General features: G+C 56.0%; 1 protein-coding gene and 2 long non-coding RNA genes across 4 annotated transcripts in view; 2 read left to right on the forward strand and 1 right to left on the reverse strand.

Annotated features, from left to right (window-relative positions):
• The window catches only part of LOC121105439, a 29719-nt gene extending 27003 nt beyond the window's left edge, over positions 1–2716 (forward strand). Inside the window, exon 3 of the long non-coding RNA XR_005837974.1 lies at positions 2210–2716. This is a non-coding gene — a long non-coding RNA (uncharacterized LOC121105439). The remainder of the gene's footprint in view (positions 1–2209) is intronic.
• Positions 2717–2851: 135 nt separating this feature from the next.
• Positions 2852–23925, reverse strand: ITGA5 (integrin subunit alpha 5). 2 transcript variants are annotated; one of them, XM_040642585.1, is made up of 30 exons: positions 23599–23925; positions 16899–17029; positions 15405–15517; positions 15150–15270; positions 14905–14966; positions 14771–14816; positions 14380–14505; positions 14121–14165; positions 13935–13978; positions 12141–12197; positions 11897–11949; positions 11384–11592; positions 10908–11099; positions 10638–10683; positions 10362–10463; positions 10114–10169; positions 9830–9984; positions 9377–9514; positions 9175–9242; positions 8645–8795; positions 8468–8560; positions 8245–8324; positions 8065–8145; positions 7855–7960; positions 7489–7641; positions 6652–6738; positions 6459–6572; positions 5750–5851; positions 5034–5156; positions 2852–3120 (listed from the first exon to the last, which is right to left on the reverse strand). In XM_040642585.1, exons 1-30 carry the CDS (start codon positions 23826–23828, stop codon positions 3079–3081), a joined length of 3126 nt encoding a protein of 1041 aa, XP_040498519.1. In that variant the 5' UTR covers positions 23829–23925; the 3' UTR covers positions 2852–3078. The 2 variants fall into 2 exon arrangements, with proteins under 2 accessions (XP_040498519.1, XP_040498518.1); XM_040642584.1 differs by lacking the exon at positions 2852–3120 and adding an exon at positions 3279–4379 and having other exon boundaries at positions 23599–23907.
• On the forward strand, positions 17067–20174 carry LOC121105438. The gene is made up of 3 exons (XR_005837973.1): positions 17067–17480; positions 19175–19301; positions 19932–20174. It is a non-coding gene; the product is annotated as an uncharacterized LOC121105438 (long non-coding RNA).
• Positions 23926–24402: the final 477 nt, after the last annotated feature.

Raw genomic sequence — 24402 nt, forward strand, 5'->3', positions numbered from 1 at the left:
GAAAAAGAAGCTTGCAACTGTGATCTTTAGGGCAACCAGAAGATGATTCAAAATCTAGAACTGAGGTTCAACCCTGTACAGATGACCTGAATTGGGGTGGGGATAGGAGCATCCATCAGGCATCAGGGCCCAAACCCAGGGCCTTCCCCATTAAGGTGAGCTTGGATTGAAGAGGACTAGTTGGGGTGTTGGTGAGGTGGAGGGGAGGATGGAGAACAGGACAGAATGTATGGGCTGGGGGGCACCTGGGTGGCACAGCGGTTAAGCGTCTGCCTTCGGCTCAGGGCCTGATCCCGGCGTTATGGGATCGAGCTCCACATCAGGCTCCTCCGCTGTGAGCCTGCTTCTTCCTCTCCCACTCTCCCTGCTTGTGTTCCCTCTCTCGCTGGCTGTCGCTATCTCTGTCAAATAAATAAATAAAAATAAAATCTTAAAAAAAAAAAAAAAGAATGTATGGGCTGGGGAGAATGTCGGGGGGCCGTGCAGGACATTAGATGTATTTTAGGGACTAACAGGGTGACTTGATTAGAGGTAAGCAACTGGGACCCCAGCACGAGGCTGGAGTCTGGAAGTCTGTGAAGTGTCTGGGCGTCTGGGGAAGATGCCGCTGCTACAGCCTGGACCTGTCTCTACCTGCCCCAGGAGGGAAGGCGGCAGGAGGACTTCCCAGAATGCCATGCAGCCAGCTTCAGGCCAGGCCCAGCCACAGGGAGAGGAGGTGTGACTGGGAACTAGAACGCTTGGGATTTACGGAGGGTGGAGGCAGGTAGGAAAAGGTTGGTGGAAGGGTGGCAGGACCGGAGTCTCGAACAGTCAAGGAGGGGAAGGGAGATTGGGGACTGGCATTCCCGGGTTCAGNAGGGAAGTGGGACTAGATGGCTGATTAAGGTACCAGAAGTTCAAGTTCCTGATTCTGGACTTCAGCAGTCGCTTGCCTTTACCCCACTGATCTGCTTTGAAGAAAAGATGTTCCAGCTCAAGGGCCAGACAATGTTGGGGGTTCCAATGCCTTGGTCTTGTTCTGATCCAGAGGCCCAGCGATCTCAGGGGACTGTGGCTTTGCTGTCCAAATCCGGCCTTGGAGGAGAATGTAGGGTCTCCCAGCCAATCAGAGGAGGTCCTCTTACTCCAGCTCCAACCTGCCACCACGTTGTTCAGCCATCACAAAGCCTGCTTCTCCCCAGGCCCTGTTATCCAACCTACGTCCTGCACTGCCCCCCACCCGGACTTTCTTGCCTCTTCCTATTTCTTCCCCTCCTTGGTGGACCCAGAACAAACAAGAGTCAACAGTAGGTGTGGCTGATTGGTGATAGAGACCCCCTGGCCCTCCGCTTTGTCAATCCTCCCGCACTGCCCCCAAGGACTCTGAATTAGGGAGGTCTCAGAAGAGGGGTTGCTTAACCTACCAAGGTGAGGCAGCTGGCTGGAGGGCGGGGTGACCTTGCAGGCAGGGCGGAGGGGGGGCAGTTGTGCGGGGTGAATTCATTATTGATGAGTCCTGCACCCCGGGCTACTAATGAGCCCAGGCCGGTTGCTCTAATTGATGTCAAGAAACTTGAGACCCCCAGATCAGCTTCCCGCCTGCCAGCTGCCTCTCCTGAGCCCCCTCCCCCTCCCTGCACCCCCAGCTGCTCTGTTCCCTTCCCGGGCCTCCTTCCCATCTCTGCACAAACAGAGGAGGAGAGGGCTCAGTCCTCCTAGCCCCCTACCCTCCTGTCCCTCTGGATGGCTCAAGTCTCGGGACGAGAGGCAGGCATCCTCTGGAGGGGCTGGGAGATTTGGAAGGGGAAACAGACCAGAGCCTGAGAAGTACCGTTCAGGGGCAGGAAGGCAGGTGCTAGAGGCCACTGTGGCCTTTCTGAGCCCAAGGAATTCCTCTCTTATACTGCGTACCCTCAGGAGAGACCTTGTCACTCTGAGAACCAGGGGTACAGGCACTACAGACACACCCATGACACCAGCCCAATACCCCGCACAGCTCGCTTCCCTTCCTCATTTCCTCCTGCCCGTAGTGTAAGAAATCTCAGATCTGGCCCCTGGAGTTTGGCTGAGGCCAATCCCACCCCTCCCCCAAGCAGGGGAATATGAGATTTCCTTCCTTGAGAATTCCCAGTGCCTTGTTATGCATCAGCTGCCATCCTTGGAAACACTGGGCGGCTCTTGGCCTAACTAGGTCTCTTCCTCCTTATCAGTCCCTCTTCATTTACAGGTTCTGGAAAGAAGTTCCGAGGTACAATTATTGAGAAGTCACAGATGTGAGTGTGCAGCAGCCCTGGTCTCCCAGGAGAGGTATGTTTAAGGTGACGCAGGCATTGCTAGGCAGAAGCCTAAGTTTATAAGAATAGCCCAGGTGAGGGGGGAAAGAGGAGATGGACTTCAGGCGCTCCCCGCCCCAAATTCCCATAAATCTGTGGGCATGCTGCCCTCTGGTGGCCGAATTCTGGTCTAGCATGACATAGCCATCTTTGTCTCCAACAATCCATTAGAATTTCAGCACCCCTCTCCTTCCTCTTGTGGCACATTAGGACTGGCCTTGAAAAGACAGAGGACCCCGAGGGGCTCCCTCACTTCGATTTCTCTTCAAAGACCCTAGGGCTTGTTGGTTAAGAATGAGGGCTTTCGCGGTCAGTCAAGGCTGAATTAGACTCTGCTCTGGCACTCACTGGGTGACCTTGGGCGAGTTATATAACCTCTCTGGACCTCAATTTTCCCTTGTGTAAATGGGGTTAACTGTACCTACTTCACAGGATTAATGATAGAGAAATGAAATAACGTATGTAAACTATTTAACACCCTCTCTACCTACCACTGTACAATGAGCAATAAAAACAAAACAAAACAAAACTCTAACTGGCTTTCTTCTGATTTCATTTTGTGGTTTCTTCTCTCAAGCCATTTCATTATTCTGATGTAGAGAAGCCCAGGTGAGTCTTCTGGACCATCTTCCCCCATCTTCAACTTGGCCCTCCCGCTTTGCATTCTTCCCTTAATGCTTAAACCCAAGGAGAAGGGATTCTTTTTCTTCTCTCTGGGAGGTGCTGGGAACCAAATCAGGTGGGGCTGGATGATGGGCAGGAGTCAAGCCCTCCTTTCAACTCTTCCATCATCTCTTTCTTTCACCTAAGAGAAGGGAACCCAAAATGTAGTTCCATAGTTCCTGGGGGTCATACTCCTGACTCCTTAAGGAAAGAAGCTGTGAAAAACAGACATTTCCTATGCATCAAGCCATCTGGTTCCAGGATGGGTTTGCAAAGAGTAGGTAGGACACAAATTCCAGCTCTGGTCAGTGGGGGCACCAGGCCGGGTTTATTGCACTTGCAACAGAGTTTAAATAAGTCCCGGATGTCCGGAGCTGAGGTGAGGGGAGGTTGGGCAGGGAGAAAGGGGCAGCGTCAGTGCAGCTAGTAGGCAGAACCCAAATCCTGCAAGCCCAGGACAGTGGGCTCCCCTTTTTCTGGGGGACTGGGAGGGCCTGCGCCTGACCAGGCTGAGGTTCCAGATCTGTTACCATCATGGCCCCTTCAGGGTCCTGGGCAATTCCCGACTACTTCCGAGACAGAGGTGGATTGGGCCTCCAGGCCCAGGTCTGCAACAGGCTCAGATGTAGTCCTGGATCTGCCTGGTTAGGTTACCAATGTCTGAGTCTGGGTCCCAGATCAACCCCAGGCCCCAGGTTCGATCTGGCCCCATTAGAGTTCTGAGTCCCCTTGGAGCTGGTTCTGAGCCAGCATGATCCTTGTTTGGGATCTGTCCTGAGCTGGGCCTGGGGCACCATCCACAGTTAGTGTTCCTTGTTGGCCCACCAGGGTGGGGGCCGTCCAGAGCTTCCAGGTCTCACTCCCTGGGTTCCAAGTTCTTAGCTGGGGGCTTCCTGTGTATCTCTGGCAAGACTGAGGATAGATCTTTGCAGGCTGGAGCTGGACAGGAAGTCCTGGTGGCACATCTGGCCCAGAGAACTGGGATTGGATTCCCCAGGGCTGGTTCCAAGTTGTTTTCAGGAAACTTTCTCTAAAATGCAAAGGCTACAGGGAGGCTGGGGCCTCTATCCCTGGATCTGAGTTCCCCTATCCATGAGGAGGGCGTGTGTAAACGAGGGTCCTTCACAGTGCATGGGGGGAGGGGATCCCCAGCTCCTCACCTCCCGGCTCTGGCCCTTCAAGTATGTCTCTAGGCTGGGGAGAGGAGCTTCTCCCTGGCCCTCAGCACCTTCAGGAAGTGCCCAGCCCCCTCCCTGTCAGTAGACTGAGGGTGGGGGGACTGGGTCTTGAGGATTGGGAGTCTGGGATCGGGACGAGTCAGGCATCAGAGGTGGCTGGTGGCTTGAGTTGAGCTTTTTCCATGGCGGTGCCGTATGGGAGAGAGCGTTTGAAGAATCCGAGCTGAGGAGGGGGTAAGGAGGGAGAGTTGAGATATTCTGGCTTCCATTTCTCCCCAGTTCTTATCCCAAGAGGAAATGAAGAGGATTCTAGTGCTTCCAATCTCCCCATTTTGCAAAAGTGGCCTAACCCTGGCTGTTGAGACTACCTCTCCAATAGGTCCAACGGGCCGGGAGAGCTAAAGTGCGGAGTGCTTTCGGCACACAGGGCTCTTTCATCAGTGCTACAAAGTCGCCCCCAGTCAGGCCAGGGGTGCAAACAGGTTTGAATTCAAGTTCTACATCTGAATGCTTAGTAGCGGCTGCCTCTTGAGAAGGATTCTGAGGCTACTACCAGGGTATGGCCAATTAGTGAAGGCTGCCATTAGTTTTGGGGGGAAGTGATAGCACTAATGCCACACGTTTGCCACCTGTGAGTGGCACTGATTTGCAAGTCTTGGCGAACATCAGCTTGAGTCAAGAGACTCCTTCTAAGCTAGGGGCTGTCGAATGAAGGGCAGGATCCTACAGGCAGGGTCAGGACGGCATGCGAGTGGCCAGGGCAGAGGAGGGGGCGTGTGGCTGGAGAACTGGTCTGGGGATAGATGCCGGGGACTATGCTGGGTTCAAGGCAGAACCTGAGGAGGGAGTGGCCTGGTCACAGGAGGACGTGGCTGACCTTGTAGAGGACATAGATGAGCAGCCCGAGGAGCAGGAGGCCAACGAGGACGGCTAGGATAATGATCCAGAGCGGGACGCCGTGGCTGCCTTCTGCCTTGGTCCACTGCACCGCCGTGGCCACCTAGGGAGCAAGTCAGGAGAAGTCACCGAGAAGCCATTAGTTCTCCCCACCCTACACTTGGCTCCCACTTGCCATCGGACCTAAACCACCTCTCACCTCCCATGTTGGGCTAGCGGAAGTCTGAACTTCGAAATTTAAATTCCCAAGATGTGCATTATTATCTCTTACTTTTGGGTCTTCACACCTGCTAATTCCCTCTCCCCAGAGAATATACCTTTCCTGACTGATTAGTCTGGTAGTTCCTATTTATTCTTCAGGTCTCAGCTGAAACACCACTTCTTCCAGGCAGCCTTTCCTGACCCTGCAAGACTGAGTTTAAGTGTCCCTCTGATGTGTTCCCATAAATATCCTGGCACTTGTCACACTGTGTTCTCATTGCCCGCTAGCCTGTGAACTCCAAGAGTGAAGATACTCTGTTCACCTTGCTTATTGTTACATTCCCCAGGACCCAGCACAGGCCCCGGCACATGGGAATGCTCAGTACGTGTTTTTTACAATAACGAGGCCAGCCTCCACCCATGTCCCAGTCCTAGTGCCAGGCCCAGTACTCTGAGCCTTAGCTTCCTTGGCCCAGATCTCTGGCCCAGGTTCACCTGAAGTTCCTTTCGGGGAAGTTGCTGCGGCGGGATTCGGTAGGGCATCTTCAGGGCTTCATACACGGCATCACACTGCAGGCTAAATGGCTGGTGTTCCCGCTGTGAATGGGGAAGAGGTGCTCAGGGCAGCCCCTCTTGGGGGCTAGAGGACAGAGGGCTCCCCGTGATCTGGCTCAGGTTGTGATCTCTCCCTATTCTGGATTCATCCTCTCCTGAATATCTGTGTTCCTTATGTGAGACAACAAGTGTGTAATTAAATACTTATAACTAAATAATGGATAATTAGATGGCTACATGTTCAATAAAAATTTTTTTTGAGTCATTAATGTGGGTCAAGCACCCAGGACACTGTCTGGCCCACAGCGTTTGCTCAATAAATGACTGCTCTTTACTATTCCTACATCTGATTGTCTCTCCACTATGGATTCATCTTCCATCTCTCTGTTTTTTTTATCATTCTCTGCATGCTGGTCTCCCTCCAGTTCTCCCTCCTCTGAATGGGCCTGGAGAGGGAAGCTGTCACTCCCAGTGTGGCCACTAGGTGGCATAAAGGACACACAGCCTTGTCTAAACAAGGGTGAGGGAGGGGAGCAGGAGTGGCTGGGTCCCATTCACCAAAGGAGGCGGCTGGGGCAGTAGGGACAGGGAGGGTATGATCAGGCCAGCCTGAAGGTCAAGGGTCAGCGTGGAGGTAAGGCTCCCTCACTTGCAGGAAGGTCTTGGCCCAGACTCGGAAATGCAGTTGCAGACTTCGGCTCTCTTGCCGGTGCAGTGGCCCAAGCTCACAACGCAGCCTGAAACACTCCACCTCGGGGCATTTCTGGGAAGAAAGAAGAGGCTTGAACCTGGAGTTCTGCCGTTCTGGTGGCCCTGAGAACCTAAGTCCCAATCTGACTTACCAGGACCTGAGGTCCTGGGGAGGCTGGGCTGCGGCCTGGAGCTTCCCGTCTTTGTAGCTGGTGGTGCTGGGAACCTTCCGGATCCAACTGGAAGAAGGAAGAGACCATTAGCTGCTTCTCCACCTCGTCACAGCACCCAGGTCAGCCAGTAGCTGGGCTCCAGAGCAGCTTCAGCCTGCTCTCTCTCTCTCTTTCTTTTTTCTAAAGATTTTATTTATTTATTTGACAGACAGAGAGAGAGCACAAGCAGGGGGAGAGGCAGAGGGAGAGAGAGAGAAGCAGGCTCCACACTGAGCAGGGAGCCGGATGTGGGCCTCGATCCCAGGACCCTGAGATCACGACCTGAGCTGAAGGCAGACACTTAACTGACTGAGCTACCCAGGCACTCCTCCCCTTTCAATTTTAATTATTATTCCCTACTACAATGTAAGCCCCATGAGAGTGGGGACCTTGTTCGTTGTGTCCAGTGAGGTATTTCCTGAGCCTATAACAATGTTCAGTGTAGACACTCATTTACTCTAATGTTGCCAATGAGTAAACAAGCTTTAAACCAGGCATTAGGGCCCAGGGAAACAGGTCTGAAGATGGCTTCCCAGAGAAGGTGGGACAGAGACAGGCCCTAGAAGTCTCCCAGCGCAAGAAGTAAGGGAGGGATATTTCAGGCAGTGTGTAAAGGACTCTTTTTCCCTCCCGTAGCCTTGAGGTGTCTGTGGTTCTTCTGCCCCTCTTCCAGTCTAGCTTCAGGCACATCCTTTTGGCTCTTCCAGGCCTCCGGTGACCTTCCCCAACCTCCCCAGCCATGGTCCCTCCTCCCATGCCAGTCTCCAGGCCTCTCACCTCCAGGTTCTGTGGGTTGGGGGGGTGACTGGCGGTGCAGTTGCCAAGTCCTGTCACCCTGGTCATGTAGAAAAGCTGCTGACCTTCCAGAGTCCGGGGACAGCTGAGCTCCAGCATGCCCCGGCTAATGGAGCTGGGGCCCTGGTTGATGAGCTGAGGAGAGGGGAACACAACCGTCCTGAGGAGGAGAGGAGGGCTTCTGCCCTACTGAGACCCTGGGTCACCATGGCCCACTATCCCCTGCTGCATGTCTCCTATCTCAGAAGTGAAGGAGGAAATCAGTAGGTGAGGATGAAATCCTCTCTAGCCCCTCCACTCCCAGCAGCCTGCCCTGCACCCAGCCCCCCGGCCTCTACCATTCCTCACCTCATAGACGTGGTGGACAGCAGGGCCCACGTCTCCCTCTTCCTGAGGCTGGTCTCGGGGATGCCAGTCACTCACAGGGAATAGCACGGCCTCAGGCTTGGAGACACTGAGGAGGAGGCGGTTTAGAGGACGGTGGAAGGGATCCTATATGCACCCTTTCCTAGAAGTGTCTCCCCTCTCAGAAAGGCCCCAGTGTGCCTGGGCACTTACCCATTAAGGGAGACCTGGGCGTGAGCCTCCACTGAGAGCCGGAAGGAAACCACTTCGCTTTGTGAGTTGTTGAGATTCTTGCTGAGGACGGAGGAGAGACTGAGGTGGTGCTGGAGCCCAGCCAGGGACAATGCCCCCCTGCACCAGGCTCCACCCCGCCCAGTCCCATCCCCTCCCTACCTGAGAATCTGGAAGTCAAACTGGATGGTTTTCTTTGTGTCCCGGAGGTGAGGGACTGTGAACCGAAGGCCACCCCAGATCTGTGAGGCAAGGTGGGGGGACAAAGGAGCCTGTTAGACTGGGCACTTGCCGCACTCCAATTCCAGCCCCCTTCCCTATTCCACCGCTGTGCTCTGGACAAGCTGTCACCGCCCTCTCGGATCCTCTCCTGTGCCAGACTTACACTGGCTCCTGCCTTCATGGGGTTGCCCAGGTCACACACCAGCAGGCGGCTCTGGTTCACAGCAGAGTAGTCACAGCTCAGGCTGGAGAAGTTCTGGAGGTGGGGTGGGTATGGGTGAGGTTTTGGTGCCCCTCTGGTAGGTCCCCTCCCAAGCCGAGTCTGAGAGCTCCCTCTTACCCCTGGGTTTCTGACGAGCCCGGAATACTCGGCCTCTGGAGGGGCTGTGACCCGAAGCTCGGCCTCATAGGCACCGCCCTCACCCACATTCTGGGCGTGGAAAGTTAGGTTCAGGGAGTTCTTGTCGCCCAGGTACACGTGGTTCTGCTCCCTGGAGGGGAAACACGGGGTAAGGGACATTAGGAAATTAATGCCCAAACCAGGACAATGAGCCGTAATAATAATATAATAATAATAGGTGCCATTTACTGAGTTCCAACTCTATGGAGTTCCAGCACCAGGCCAGATGTTTTATGTAGATTATTTCACTTAGTCCTTTCAAAAAGGCAGAGAAATTGATGCTATCATTCCCACTCTACAGACCAAGAAGCTGAAGCTCAGAGAAGCTGAGTAACTTCCTAAGGTCACACAGCTTTGCTGGTATGTCCCTATTCTCTTTTTTCAGGCGCCAGGTGCTTCCAGACTCGACATGTCCTACCATGAGATCTTGGCATCTGGAATCCCCCAGCCTGATGTTGGCCTTCACCTACCCAAACACTTCCAGCTGTAGGTCTGGCACACAGATGTTGTCTTCTCCACAGTCCAGCAAGATCTGAGCCTGGGGAGCAGGATAGCCTTGAGTGGGGGAGTTCAGACCTCCTCCTGGGCCGAAGGCTCCCCCCTCCAGGGCCCTGCTCCGGGTACCGGGGGCTCTCTCCTCCCGGGTCTCGTCTCTCCCCCACCTCTCCTCACCTTGTCCTCTATGCGGCTCTTGCTCTGGTAATGTAGGACTGGCCGGAGGCCATGGCTGTCCACAGGGGCTTGGGGGTCCAGCGAGAAGTTGAGGGCGATATGAATCGGGGAGAGCTTATCTCGGAACTCTGACTCATTCTGGGGGGGCGGGGAGAGCGTTCGCTGTATCAGAGGACACCGGGGACCTAAGGGTCCTGCTCCTCAGCCCCTCACATCTCTCTTTGTCCACTCAGGGCCCTCAGGAATCCAGGCGTCCACATTTGACCATTTTCTTTGCTTCCGAGGCCCTGACAGCCTGGTTCCCAGGTCCTCAGAAAGAAGGGCCCCTTTCCTCAGCCCCCAAAGTCCCAAGCCTCTCACTGGGATCTCCCCATGTCTTTTCTTTGAAGAGGGGCCCCAGTTCTATGTGACACCCTCCCCAGGCCAGTCCGGTCCCCGCCCTTGGGGCCGTACCCTGAGGTAGATCTTCATCTCTCTGCACTCCTCCCGAGCCCCATTCTGGATGAGCAGGGTCTGGGTCAGGGTCGCCTGTCTGGAGGCCAGGAACAGTGCCCGCCGCACTCCCCCCTTCTGCTTCTGCCAGTCCAACTGGAGCTCCACCGTGAAGCCTGCAGCCAGAAACAGAGGTTCAGGAGAATCTGTCTCTCCCTCTAACCCTATGCAGGGAGAAGGGAGGTGCCCAAGTCCCCAGCCCCCCCCCATCCCAAGGCCTCAGAGATTCTGGAAGTCTCCCTCACCAATGGAGTCAGGAACGTGTTTTCCAGAAGCATTGAGGCAGAAGCTAAGGTTGATGCTGGAGGAAGACCAAGAGGAAAGCTGGTGTAGCCAACGAGCTGGCATCCTATCCCCCACCTACTCCCAGGCAGACCCAGACTGGGACACCCGCATTTGTCCCCTACCACAGACCTGGTTTCTCTGCCCACTCCCAGGCACGGACTGAGGTATTTCAGACTCACTCCCTGTCACCTCCCGGGCCCCAGCTCACCAAGCCACAGGGCTCCCCTCCAAGCTGCAGCTGCGCTCCTCTGGGTTGAACATGGCAGGGAAGATGGCGAGGGAGGCACTGGTAGAGACAATGGGGCGGCCCCTGCCAAGAGTGGATACGGGGTCAACAGAACTGAGACTTCTCTGGAATCAGGGCACAGGAAGCTGATGCGCAAGCCCCAGGAAGCCAGTGTCCTTTGCACACTTGCCCAACCTCAGCCCTATTGAGAAATTCCCCAGTTCCCACTTTTCCCAGGCCGCCCCCTCGAATTCATACCTATACACCACAGCCTTGTCCACACCGAAGGACCCCACGATCAGATCTGCAAGAAGTCAAGAAACTACCCCTTACAGCAAGCCCCAAATCAGGGTCCTTCCTTCCTAACCCTCTTCTGTCATTGCTCGGAGGAGGCCCAAGTGAGGGGACAGCACCATCTGGTGGCATTATTCTAGAACTGTACCCAGGAGCTCAGGAAAGTGCAGAGGAGGGGGAGGGGTCTGTGACCTAGAGAATTCTGAGGTGAAAGAGGCCTCAGCCACCACTCACCAGGGTATCCATTGCCATCCAGGTCTCGGCCTCCTCGGAGCGCAGAGCCAAAGAAGTCCGGCGTGTGGCCAGCCGCCCACAGGGGCAGCAGAACCTGGGATGGCTTAGAGCCCAGCCCCCCAGGGCCCCCAGGGAATATAAACACCACTCCCTGCTGGGTCTCTCCACCAAAGGGAGCTCCAATGGCTACATCTGCAAGACACACAACACACACCAGTCAGGAGGCCGGGAATCCAGGAGTCTGAATGTCTACCACCAGACCCCAGAAGCCAGGATCCTCCTTTTCCCCATCTGCTATTCCCAGTTTTCTAATCTCTTCAACTCCCAAGACGAAGACATAGTGATTAGAGTTTACACAACCTCCCTGGGGAGTCACTGGGGGTCTGGGTATCTTAGCTGACAGCCACTGTCTCCTCAGATTCCTTCTGACTCAGGCCCCAGACTCCTCCTCTGCTCCTTGTGCCCATGGCACTTACCATTGTAGCCGTCCTGGTCCAGGTCCCCCAGGGGGGTCAGGGAGCTGCCAAATCGGCCAAACTCATCATGGCCGGTGAGGGTCAGGGCGGGTGTGGGCTCCATTCCAGCTGGGTGCTGCAGATAGACGTACACCCTGCCCACCTCCTGAGGCCGCCCGTCCGCAGTCCGCTCCATGAGCAGAGGAGCCCCCACCAGCAAGTCATCCAGCCTGAGGGGAGGGGGAAAACCCAGGTGTCCCGACACCCTGCCTTGCCACCTCCCCTCCCCAGTCCCGCTGCCCGGAAATCCCAGGCATCCTGGATCCCAGGCTCCCTCCCACCCGAGTGAGATGCCCTGAGGTCTTTAGCTCTCAGCTCTCTCCTTGCTCCTGAGCAAGGGGAAGGCAGGCACTGGGGGAGAATCCAGAGAAAAAGCCTGGAGAAAAACTCCGCTTGTATTTTTCTGTCTCACTCCCACTCTTCAGTCCTGGATCTGGGAAGGGCATCGCACCGTGCCCCTTTCCCGCTACTCACCCGTCCCCGTTGATGTCTGTGGCAGCCACTGCATAGCCGAAGTAGGAGGCCATCTGAGGTGGGGGTCAACAAAGGGGCAGCTTTGGGTCAGAACTAGGGGGGTCACGCGACAGGATCTACAGGGACTGTGGGGGGAGGTCAGAGACTCCAGGGAGCCTGAGAAGTTGGGCTGAGTTTACTGGATTAGGGCTAGGACTTGTTGGCAGAGGGCCAAGCTGGGCTGTGTGTGGGGGGGTGTCCTCACCTGTTCCCCTGAGAAGTTGTAGAGGGATCGGATGTCTGAGCCATTAAGGATGGTGACCTGGGGACGACGAAATACACCCATTGGTCCTGGACTCCCAGACCATCCCATGGGTGGAGGACAAATGGGTGTGGGATTCCCCGGGGGGAGGCATTTGTTAGAGACACCACTTGTCTCCTAATTCCTTCCAGACTTTGCCTCCACGTTCCCACCTCTACGCCAGGGAGCTCCATCACATGGCAACTTCACTAGTTTTCTCCATGTCACTGGCCAACTACAGACAGATTTTATATTTATCTGTCCGTTGTCCATCTCTACCCACTAGGATGTAAGATCAGTGGGGGCAGGAGTTTGGGTTTGTTCTTTGCTTTCTCCCCGGAGCCTGAAGCAGCACTTGGTGAGCAGGAGACAATAACCATTAGTTGAATGATGAACGCACGTGCAGACCTCAGTCATTCCTCAACCCCCAGCCCTCCCAAACCACCAACACTCCTGGCTCCCCTCTGCCCCCTTAGTGACTGGCCCTTGACTCCTTGCCCTCTTCCCCACTCTCGCTGCTCTTACTCTGGTGGGACTCCTCTCCCAGGACTGCTGGCTGGCCCCCAGCTGTCTCCCTGCCTCTCGGCACCCTGCCTCCAGGGCAGCAGATGAACTGATGGTCCCAGAGTGGATGCAGGAGGCACACTTCTGGCTTGGAAATCCACAGCAATTCCCTGCAGCCATTGCCCAAATTCTCAACTTCTTGCCTGGTCCTCTGAGGCCCTGGGGAATCTGGCCCCAACCTATCTGTTTTCCTCAACCTTTCCTTACTCTCTTCATCCTTAATCAGACCACGAGTCTGCTACAATGGCCTTTCTTTTCCTTTTCTTCCATGCTTTTCATGCTCCTGTCCCAGATGCCCTCTTGGCTCGTCTCCACGGATCCTTCATAGAACCGTCTCTGGTCCGTTCCTGCCCTAAAAAGAGGTTACTCCTTCCCCTAAACTGCTATATCCTCTTAACCACCTTTCTGAAATTTATCACAGTGCAGAAAGAAGGCTGACTTTGGAATAAGACAGATCTGGTTTTAAATCTCTCTCTGGCCACTTACTAACTGGGTGATCTTAAACCACTTGCCTGGTCGCAGAGCCTCAGCTTTCTCATGTGGAAAATGCGCATGGTATTATCTAGCCCCATAAGCTTTTGTTGTGAGGAACTGCTACCATGAGCGAGCGGGCAGAGCCTGCTGCCCCAGGGGCTGGGGAGTACTTGCTGCCCCTGAGATTACAGCTGCACCTGCCCCTTATCTTACAGCCTCCATTAGAAGCACCTTAGGAGAGGGGGTACAGTGTCTTATTCATCTTCTCATCTCTTACCTTGCCTTAATAAGCGTTGTTAATTGAATGAACTCCTATGGCGTTCTTATCTATGTCCTTTTTAAAGCACTTGTCACGGGCTAATAATAACAGCTACCAGTTGTACGCTGCCTAAGAGTTCACAAGTGCTGTCACTGGCATTATCTCATTGCAGCCTTACAAGAGCCTTGTGAGGTCAGAACTATTATTATCCCATTATACAGAGAAGAATGAGGCTCAGAGAGGCTAAGTAGGTTTAAGGATTTTACGGAATGAAGTAGGGTATGAATAAATAACAGAATGATTCATCCAGAATAAGTGCCACTACTTGAACCCAGGTCTGCCTCCAGAGCCCGTGTTCTGATCCATTTTTTGAACCCTCACAAGCTGCCATGCAGAGTTCTTTGTGATCAGCGAGGGGAGGGGAAGGGGAGGGAGGGAGGGAGGGTCAAGCTGCGTCTTACATAACCATAGGTGAGGTTCCCTTTGGGCACGCCAGCAACAAAGTCTGCAAAGAGAAGAGAAAGTTGTGGGCTAAGGGTGGGGAAAGGAGAATCAGACAACGAATGGGGTCTCAGCTCCTGTGGCTCCAGGTCCTGGGTCTGCTCCATCCATCCCCTCCCTTGGCCCCAGCCTGGGGACACACTCACCTTCTGTGTCGTCACCACTGAATTCGCCCACAGCCACAGAGTATCCTGGGGGACACGATGAGTGGATGTAAGTGGGGACCCCTCTGCTGTGGCCCATCCCCCAGTTCCTTCCCCACCCCTACAGGGCCTTCATAGGTGGCCTGCATACAAGTATGGAGGAGGGACTGCGGGTGCCTGAGTGGGAGAAGAGAAGTGGGGGGAGTCGGGGCAGCAGTCCCTGAGGTCTCCCCTGTAGTTCCCTCCCCAGCTGCTCGCTCACCCAGGTAGCTGTCATCGTAGATGGAACTGGCCTGGCGGGTCTGCAGCTGCCCCTGCACCAGGTTGATCAGATACTCAGGGTAGTAGGATTCTGCAATCTGTTCCTGGGTGGCAGACAGGATCTGGCCTGGGGAAGGGCACGAGGAGTTGGGTGGACGGAGGAGGAGGTGGCGGGGAAGGGGGGCACTGGGAGCCGACGGGGTGGCGCTGCAGAAATGTGGTTCAGGGAAGGGAAGCTTGTGGAGGATGGTGGAAAAGGATATATACTTTCTCGAGAAAGGGAGAGGAGATTCGGGACAGGGGCAGGAGCGGGAAGGACGGTGACCTGAGGCGGGAAGAGGGACGAGAGGCTGTGTGCCAGGGGACGAAGGGAAAGCAGAGGAAGGACTTACCTTGCCAGAAATAGCTCCCTGGTCCACCGAGGACCACACGTCCAGTCTGTAGGGGGAAGGAGAGGAGTCCACATCTGGTCCTGACCCCTGTGTGACACGACCCGCGGCCACTTCCCTCCCAGACACCCTCTCACCTTGGTGAACTCAGCACTGAAGCCGCCTTGGCAGTAACCCTGTCCTGCTGCCCAGCTGAAATCTGTGAGGGGAGAAGGGGGTGGGAAGGAGCCCAGCAAAGAAGAGAGAGCTTGGGGAGGGAGGGAGCTGGGGGCACCAGAGAAAGGACCTCACTGGACCGACGGCGATCAGAAGGGCTAACTGGGGTGGGGCGGGGACTCACAGAGAGAAGGCAGACATGGGGCACGTGCCCCTCTTGCCCTACCTGAGCGGCAAGGCGCATACTCCAGAATTCGGGTGAAGTTGTCTGTGGAGAGGTAGCAGGTGCCCACGGGGTCACTCAGCGGCTCCTTCTCCGTGCGCCAGCTATACAGAGGAGCACAGGCCTGGCGGGGCCCGGAGGACGGGCTTCAGGCTAGTCCGATGGGGGCCTCCCCTCTCTCCCTCAGGCCTGCGCTCCACTGTAGTCACCCACTGCCCGTCCCCTAGTCACCACACCGCCGAGCCCGCCGGGCCTCACCAAGATGGAGGAGCCGTGGGCTCGGACTGTCGCTCCGAACCACTGCAAGGACTTGTACTCCACAGGCTCCTCTCCCTCTGGGCCGGACACCAACAACTCCAGGATCCGAGAGCCTTGGAGAAGTGAGAAGAGGGAGTCATGCTGGGCTGTGGACGGCTGAGACCTCGAGTGGCCCCCACACTCAGCCCGGGAGCGCCCAGGCACTTGCAAATCCTGAGCCCCACGTCTCACTGGGAGGAGTGGGGAAGGGTCTTCAGAGTCTGCTTTGTGCAGCCTGACTCACCCCTTCCCCAGACACATGTGTGCGCGCGCACACACACACACACACACACACACACACACACACGTGTACACAGAACCTAGGCTTTCTAGAGTTGCCCCCCGCCCCCGTGTCTCCTTACCCGGCTGGACCAGGGGCGCCTGCGGTAAGGTGCAGGCAGGAGGGTGGCGGGGGAGGAAGGCTATTTCCCTCGAGGGCAGTCCTCTGGCTCCCCGTATCCAACCAAACCGGGGTCTGTGTCTCTAACAACACCTTGGCCCCTTTCTCGTCTGTGTCTCTGTCCCCTTACGTCTTTCTCTCTCTCTCTCTCTCCCTTCATCTGTCTGTCTGTCTGTCTCTCCAAGCCTTAGCTCTGCCTCTCCAGGACAATTTTTTTCTTTCCTTTGATTCTCATCTGTCTTTCAGGTTAAAAAAAAAAAAAAAAAAAAAAGGCAAGCCTGTTTCATGACCTTCTCCTTGCCCCTGCCATTGTCTCGTCTTTTTATCTCTCCTCTTTTTGTCCCCTCACCCCAGTCTTTACCTCTGGAGCCAGGCTGTTCAAGTTCATGTCCCCGCTCCACCACATAAAGCCCCACGGCCTTGGACAAGTTACTTAACCTCCGCTTCCCCATCTATGAAATGGGGATAGTACCTCACCCCGGGGTTGCAAGGATTACTCGAGTTAAAGTGTGCAAAGTGCGCCCAACAGCGAGCCAGCACTCTGGAAGCGTCAGCTGTTACTTCTCTCTCTCCTCCGGCTCCCTGCGCCTCGCCCCCACCACCTCTGCATCTACTCCAGACCCGCGAGGGCAGTGGTTTCATCGCGTTCCGGTCCCCGCAGCACGGCCACAGGGCCTGGCATGCACCGTCACTGAGTCAGTGCTTCGTCGGATGAACTGAAAAGTCTGTGGGACTCTCCCTGTCTTTGTCTGTGTTGCTGCCCCGGCCTCCCAGAGTTGTGGGTGATTCAGGGGAAATGAGAGCCACATGTTTCTGAATCATGCCCGCCCTCCCTGGGCTGGGCTGGACTGGGAACGTGGTATGAGTGCCACGGGGAGCCGCTGCACGGCTGCTCCACGGAGCTGAGCCCCCGCGCGCCAGAGCGCTGGGACGGCACGTGGCCACCGAGCCGGGCAGGCTCCACCCCTCGCTCCGGGCGCCGCTCGGCCCGCCCCCAAGCTGCAGTCCCACCCCCAGGCGCTTTCGGAGCTTCCCCGCCTACCCAAGGGGGTTACCTTTACTGTCAAATTCAATGGGTGTGCAGTGTACCCGGCTGGCGCCCCAGGGACAGAGGTAGACAGCACCACCCTGCAGCACTCCTGGCTGGCTGGTGTTAGCCTTGGGCGCTCCCACCAGCACGCTGACCCTGCGGAGGGGAAAGGAGAGGCGTTCAGAGGGACTCCTAGGTCTCCTCCAGTCTCCCCAGGCCTCTGGGCCAGGGGCGGGCTGGGGGTGGGGTAGATGCCCCCTGGGTTGTATTTATATCTCAGAAGATGCCACAGATGCCAGAGGCACAGGCTGGAGTCAGGTGGTCCCCATGTGCCGCTGTCACTAACACAACCACCCCCCTCCACCACCTTCCCTTGTTATTAGAGAGAGGAGGAACCAGAGTCAGTTCTGGGAAGGGAACAGGGGCGGAAGGCCTGTACCCCAGCTTCTCCATCTCCCCCATGGATCTGTCAGGATTGGATACGCAGCCCCTGGAGCTCCGGGGTCCTCCCACCTAGCTTCTACCCTCCCGTCCCAAGCCAAAGCCCTTCTCCGGGCCAAGACCCAGGCATCCGGCTGCCCAGCCTTGGGGCGTGTAGGAGGAAAATGTGAGTCTTGGAAATCAGTCAGTAGAAGTGGAGAGAATTGCTTGGGAGGATGGTGAAGACAGATTCTCCTGGGCCTGCCTGCCCCTGGGCTCTGGGGAAGACCTCCCCATCTTGGCTAGGTTTCTGCTCAACCCCAGAACCCCTTTCCCACACACCATCCCTACGAGTCTGAATTCAGATCTTGCTCTGCTGGGTCTTGATTCTGAACACGGTGCTTCGAGACAATGAGGAGAAAGTTGCCTTTGCCGGGGGCGCGGGGGGGGGGGGGGGGGGGGTCCTATGTCACGGGTGGTCATGGTTAAGGTCCTGGGCAATCTTTCCTGCCTTTGGCTCTGCCTCTACCACAGGCTTTGAGGTCCCTTGGCTCCAAGGCCTCCGTGCAGCCATCAGCCCTGCTGGTTTCCTCCTTCAGGGTCTCCCCCAATGACCGCATCTGGCAGCCTGGGGCAACTGGACCCAGTCCCTGGGGTCAGCAGCGTCCCTGCCAGCTTGGCCTCTATTCTCCTGTATCCGCTCTGGCACTGCACCTCAGTCTCTGTCCCTTTGCCGCTGTGACTCCTTGCCTTCTTCGTTTCGGTTTTTTGAGTCCTCTGTCTCTCTCTCGATCTCAGATCCTGGGCTTTTCCATCTCTACTGGTTTCTGGCCTCTTTCAGCTTTCAACATTCCCAGTACTATCTCTTCCCTGATATTTGGGTATGTTCCCTAGCCTTCCTTACCAGGAAAGAGCCCAAGTGGGTAAGTATGGTAGAGGTCCCGAAAGCTAGGGGTGTCTTCCAAGAGGACCAGGTGGGGCAGGGGTGAGAGGCATGGGGTTCAAGAGGAACAGGGGATGGGGCTACCAAGGAGGCAGGGCCACGGGACTGACGTGGGGAGTGTGGAGTGGGCAGGGAGGGCCGGAGGATGAGAAGAGAGGAGGGAGAAGGCAGGGTCCAGAGGAATAGGAGGGGGCCAGGGAGGGAGAGTTCCTGGAGTGAAGGGGGGTGGGGTGCGAGCCCTGGTTACCCTGGGGACAGGAAATGTTTACTGCCTGTGGCTTCCTGTCTGTTTCCAACCTCTCACTTCTCCCTTCGTCTCCCACCCGCCAGGCCCCACCCCTCTCACTCAGGCATCACATCCAGTTGGGGGGTGGGAGCTGGCTACTTGGTAGGTACAGTGACCCAGTCAATTGCCAGGCCCAGTGTGTGAGGCTGGTGGGGGGCAGAGGTCGCACTGTCCCAGGACTGGGTGAGGAGAGAGGGGTGCAAGCCTCCCTCAGCAGGCGCAGCCCCAGAGAATAGCTGTGGTACAGGAGGCAGTGAAAAGAGCACTGGACTAGGAGTCAAGAGCTCTGGGTCTGGCACCAGCTCAGTGTGGACTTGGGTGATACCCTTTCCCTCTCTCTCTAGGTGAAGAGGTTGAACAGTTTATTTTATTTTATTTTATTTTATTTTATTTTATTTTATTTTATTTTAAAGATTTTATTTATTTATTTAACAGAGGTAGAGACAGCCAGCGAGAGAGGGAACACAGCAGGGGGAGTGGGAGAGGAAGAAGCAGGCTCATAGTGGAGGAGCCTGATGTGGGGCTCGATCCCATAACGCCGGGATCACGCCCTGAGCCGAAGGCAGATGCTTAACCGCTGTGCCACCCAGGCGCCCCAAAGGTTGAACAGTTTAACTGAAAGCCTCCTGAAGCCCTGATATTCCATTTCCAGGAGAGCACAGGGTGGCAGCCAAGAGATCCTGTGCCCACTCCCAGTTTTCCAACACCCCCTGCTCTTGATGAGGACCTGAGCCTTGGATGGCTTGGAGAAGAAGCTTGGAGTCTGGCAGGGCTGGAAGGTGAGAGGGGCCTTACAGAGCCTATGAAGCCCACAGGCTCATGGGCCGGGGGTGTATACGCTGTGCTGTGCGGGAGTGCAGGAGATCTGGCATACGGGCAAGGGACACAGACTCGGGCCCCATCTGGGACTTACACCCGCGGGTGCAGCGGCCTTTGCATCCCAGTAATAGCGCCCTCCTCCATGTGCCAAGCCAAGTGCCTGGTGTGAGAGCAGCCCCGTCACCTAGCTTATCCTTGTTCCCCCATTCCTAGTTCTTGCTTCCTAAATCCTGCGGGAGTTGGGCTCTCCTAGGGGTCCACAAAGGTAACGATGGAGGGTCCTTGGGCTATTTTCAATATTTCAGAAAGCCTAATGGAAATCGTGCATTCACCTGATAAGGTGGCGGGCTAATTAAAACCTCAAGTGAATTTGCTTTTGGCTAAGATTACATCAACATGTGGGGAAGCTGGTTATCACGTATTGGTCAGAAGCTCTGATTGGCAGCTATAGCTGTCTTCTTGTTCTTTTAGTTGATAAAAAACAGGAAAAAGGAATTAATTATGCCTTACTAAAAGCAATTTGGCAGATAAATTCTTCTAAAATGTAGAGTTCATGGGAAGAAAGAATTGCCATAATTACTTTTGTCTAGAATTGGCTCGTGGAGACACAGGCTACTACAGCTGCGAGGCACCACCGAGGGCAGCCCGTGGTTTGAAGACTGTCCTGTAGATGCCTCAGGCTGGCCACATGGAGTCTGGGGAGGCCGGTTTGGTCCCGACAGTCCTCCCCATCTTCTTCTAGAGCAAGCTCTTTCCCCTAGAATGCCCTGGTAAGATAGTGTCTGAATTTACACAAAAACAAAGGAAATAAAGGAAAAGCTTGAATTAAAAAATTGCTGACTTAGCTCCATGCTCTCATTTTACAGATGGGAAAACTAAGTCCCAGAGAGGTTAAGTAACATGTCCAAGGTCACTCAGAATCCTTCCTGACACAAGGGCCAGAAGCTAAGAATCCTTCTTCCTAGGCCAACATTCTGGTCTACCCTGTTGCCAACGTATCCCCTTCTCTCCCCTCTACTATCTCCCCAGCCAGGCTTCTGATTAACCAAGTTCCTGTTCAATACATGGTTACTGTTTGACTCTGTTGGCCTGGCAAGGTCGGGGGTGGGGAGTAGCAAGTGGACCAGGGCCCAGCTCCGGCAGGTCCTACAGTCGCCCTGGCCAGGTCAGAGGAGGACATCTAGATCCCCCAGTGCATTCCCAAGAGATATGCCCAGCTGGCTGGCGAGGAAGAGTTGTTCTACTTGGGGCAGTGCCGGTACCAGAAGAGAAGAAGGAGCTGGGCGAAGAAAGCTGGGCACCTTTCCAGCTTATGACTTGGGCCAAGTCACTTCTCTCCAAGCTCTGGATTCTCTCCCCATAAAATGATGGGTTGCCCTTGAATGGTCCCTAAGCCAATTTCGATGATTCCTGAAGTTTCAGCTTGTATGTATGTACATAAAACAGCACAATAGTGTTTCCTATATCTAATGCAAGGATTTTTGTTAACAATCCAATGGAAAAATTGATATGACAGTGTAAGGAATGTGAAGGACCATTATTACTATCAGTACTATCAATAAATACTAGAAGCAAGTAAGAAATGGGGGAAAAGGGGCGCCTGGGTGGCACAGCGGTTAAGTGTCTGCCTTCGGCTCAGGGCATGATCCTGGCGTTCTGGGATCGAGCCCCACATCAGGCTCCTCCGCTGGGAGCCTGCTTCTTCCTCTCCCACTCCCCCTGCTTGTGTTCCCTCTCTCGCTGGCTGTCTCTATCTCTGTCAAATAAATAAATAAAATCTTAAAAAAAAAAAAAAAAAAGAAATGGGGGAAAAGTCAGACAAAGAACCAGGTGATATCCAGGGAGGAGAAAACCAGAAATAGAGAAGAGCTATCCTGGAAAAATCAAGCCTCCCATGTACTGATCAGCTTCTATGGACCAGGTGCTTTTCGTATATATTGTCTCACTTAGTCCTCAGAACAGCCTCATAAATTGGGTGTCTGATTTTCACGAAACACCACTAAACACAAAGCAAAAGTAACTCACCCCAGGTTACACAGAGAACAAGTGGTGGGGCCAGGATGCACCCCCCCAGCACTGTCTGACTCAAAGCGTGGCCCTTTCTTACCATGTAACCCGTCTCAGGCTCACCCTGCCCTTTGATGCTGTCTCCGGGCCCCTGTGAGAGCTGTTGCAGGGACAAGAACACTGAGGTCTGCCCTCTCTAGCGATGGCCCCCAGGTCGGGGAGCTGTGTTTGTCCCCTGTGCACAGGAGGGGGCTGAAGGCCCAGCTGTGGTGGAAGGGAGGTCACTGGGGAGGTGGATTGTTCAGAGTCCTACTCTAAGGGTGTATTGTAGGAGAAAATGAGAGGGGAGGAGTGCAAGCTGGACACCTGGGTTCTCTTGGGAGGGGAGATGAGCAGAGGGGGAGGAGGAGGGATGAGAAGGCTGGGTCCTGGTTTAGAAGACTGCTTTAGGGACTGTAGGATCAGCCCAGGGGCCAGACACCTAGGGAATGGGAGTGTGTGAAAGTCCAGATGTTTTAAAGGAGTCTTTTAAAAGGGAGATGACATTTTAGCTAGGTGGGGGTGGGGGTGGGCTGTGAGGAAGGTTAAGAGCCAGACCACTGGATTTACCCTGATAAGGGGGGAAGATCCCATCTCCTCCCTGCCTCCCTCTTCTCTACTCCATTAGGGTTGTGGTAAGCAGTTTGAGGGGGCCTGGGGGAGGCCAGGCCTGGCAGAGGCTCCAGGCCAGGGTGATGCAATGGGGTTTGGGCAGGAGGCCAGGGGGGTGGGGTGGGGGTTGGGTGGGGACCTTGAATAGCGCAGAACCAACAGCTGGGGCCTAACCATCTTTCTTTTTTCCCATTCCAGACAAAGGAGAAAATTGCCCCCCCATTGAATTAGCTAGATTAACCCCTTTTCTCCAAAAACTAAAGAAAATGAGTAGAGCTAAATTAACTGTATCATGTATAAAAACAGCTCACCTCTGGCAGAGGTCCTACCAAACCCCGAGACACTATGGGTTGGGGTGGTGGTGGTCGGGACTAGTGGGAAGCTCAGAGCCCAGAGACGAGGAGAAGGAGGATTTCCCAGTTACTGTGGAGGATCAAGAATCTGGCAGCTGGGAGTCCCTGGCTCGGCCCAGGGGCAGCTACCTTCTCCTCTTGCTTCCCAACCCCCCACATTTAAACAAACACCCTTGTTCCAAGGTTGCCGCAGCTCTAACTCCGGCTTCCCCAAGTCTGTGGGCTCCCCATTATCCGGGCTCTCAGGGTCCGGACGGCTTGTCACCCTGCTGAGATGGGAACGAGGACCCTCCTTTGAGACTTCCCCAGTCCTCGATGTCCTATGTTGTGACGCTCTTGGGCCCAGCAAGCCCGCGTCTCCCCAGCTTCCGACCCCAGCCCTTGAGTCCGGTCTCAGTTCAGCTCCAGCCGACAAGCTACAGGAAATCGGCATTTCTCTTCCTCCCAAGAGCTAGAGGAAGAGGGAAACCGCCCACCCCCTTCACGCGCGCACACACACCCCTCCCGACACATCCGAGCACCCGCCCTTGGCCAAGCCCGCCCTAGCGCCGGCGCCCCCAGGGCCAGGGTCCCGGGACTCTCCCCAAGTTCCCGGGTCCCCTCGTCCGAACGGAGATTGGGGGTGGAGGGCGGAGTAGGGGCCCGAGGAGAAAGGGGAGGGAGCCGCCATCCCCCTCCCGGGTCTTTCCCAGTTTGAGCGGAGGGGGGAGGGGAGAATGAGGCTGGTCCCCATTTAACCTCTGGACCCCCTCAGTCCCCGGCTCCCCTCTTGCTACACGCGGCTCACTCTGCTTCGACCCGTCTTCCCTCCGCACAACGGCCCTCAGGGGTCCCGAGGTCCCCCAGCGCTCCAAAAAGCCCTTCCCGGCCTCCGCGCCCCTCTCCGCCAGCATCCGCCTCGGGTCCCGGCAGCTCACAGATCTCAACCAGAGACCCGCTGCTCTCGGCTCGCGCGTCCTCCTCTCCCTTGGCCCCGAGACCCTTGCCCGGACCTCTCCGGCTTCCAGCTTCGTGTCCTCTCCCCAGCCCACACACGTCTCCCCACTGATCTCAAACTGCAAGCGCCCGGCTCCGCGCCGGCCACTGTCCCCTCCCTACTCCCGCGCGGGCCCCCAACTCCAGCCCTAGTCCTTCCAAACTCCGCCTCTCAAACTCAAGCCTTGGTCCCCTCCATACTCCAGCCGCGCCCCCGTCCCCAGTCCCCAGCCCCCCAGCCCCCACCCCGCCGCCAGCCCTCCCCACTCACCCGTCTGTTCCCGGCCGGTAAAACTCCACCGAGAAGCCGAAGAAGGAGCCCGGGGGCCCAGAGAGTACAGCTGGGGCCTCGGCGTCCAAATTGAAGCCCCCGACCCTGGGTGGCGGCGGCAGCAGCAGCAGCAGCGGCGGCAGCAGCAGCAGCGGCAGCGGGGGTCGGCGCCGGGGTCCCCAGCGCAGTTGCGCGGCGTGGAGAGGGAACCCTGGTGCCCGGCTCCCCATAGCGCCCGCTCTTCCCTGTCCTGGGGCCACCGACCCGGAGCCGCTTCCTAAACCTCCCAGAGGCGAATGACTCAACGCGGGGAGGAGTTTGCCAAACTCCCGGCTGAGCCCTCGCCCCGCCTGCCGGGGGGGCTGGCGGGGGGGCATTCCTGGGTCCTTGGAACGCTGAGCCCGCGCCCCCCACCCCGAAGGGGCGTGGGGGGGCCGCACCTCTGCACTCCCCTCTCCCTAGCCCCAGCTGGAGGCCGGTTGTCTGGACTGGGTCAGACTGGGCGGGTTGGGCTCTTCCCCCTCCTTCCCTCTGCTTTCCCCTCCTTCCTCCCCCTCCTTTCCAGATGTACAACGTAAACGCTCGGAAAAGGAGTCGGAAAAAGGGAGCGGAGAATTTCCTAATGAGGAAAGGAATCACCTCTGGAGGGAGGAGGGAGCCTGTATATGTGTGGGGGGGTCTCCCTCATTCCTTCAGGAAGGAGACTTTGGGGTCTAAAGAGATAGGAGACACCTCTGGCATCTAGCCAACTGGGATTCCCCCCTGCCTTCCCCGGCCACTGGGTGCCTGGGTTCCCGGCTGCAT

The sequence above is a fragment of the Ursus maritimus genome, unplaced genomic scaffold, assembly GCF_017311325.1.
Source record: "Ursus maritimus isolate PB19 unplaced genomic scaffold, ASM1731132v1 scaffold_26, whole genome shotgun sequence".
Classification (NCBI taxonomy): Eukaryota; Metazoa; Chordata; class Mammalia; order Carnivora; family Ursidae; genus Ursus; species Ursus maritimus.

Coding starts and splice junctions, on each gene's coding strand:
- ITGA5 (XM_040642584.1), bottom strand. CDS start 23,828: ATGGGGAGCCGGGCACCAGGGTTCCCTCTCCACGCCGCGCAACTGCGC. Junction 11,950..12,140: donor ACAACTTCTCAGGGGAACAG/GTGAGGACACCC, acceptor CCCCCACCTCAG/ATGGCCTCCTACTTCGGCTA. Junction 6,739..7,488: donor CCAACCCACAGAACCTGGAG/GTGAGAGGCCTG, acceptor TCCTTCTTCCAG/TTGGATCCGGAAGGTTCCCA.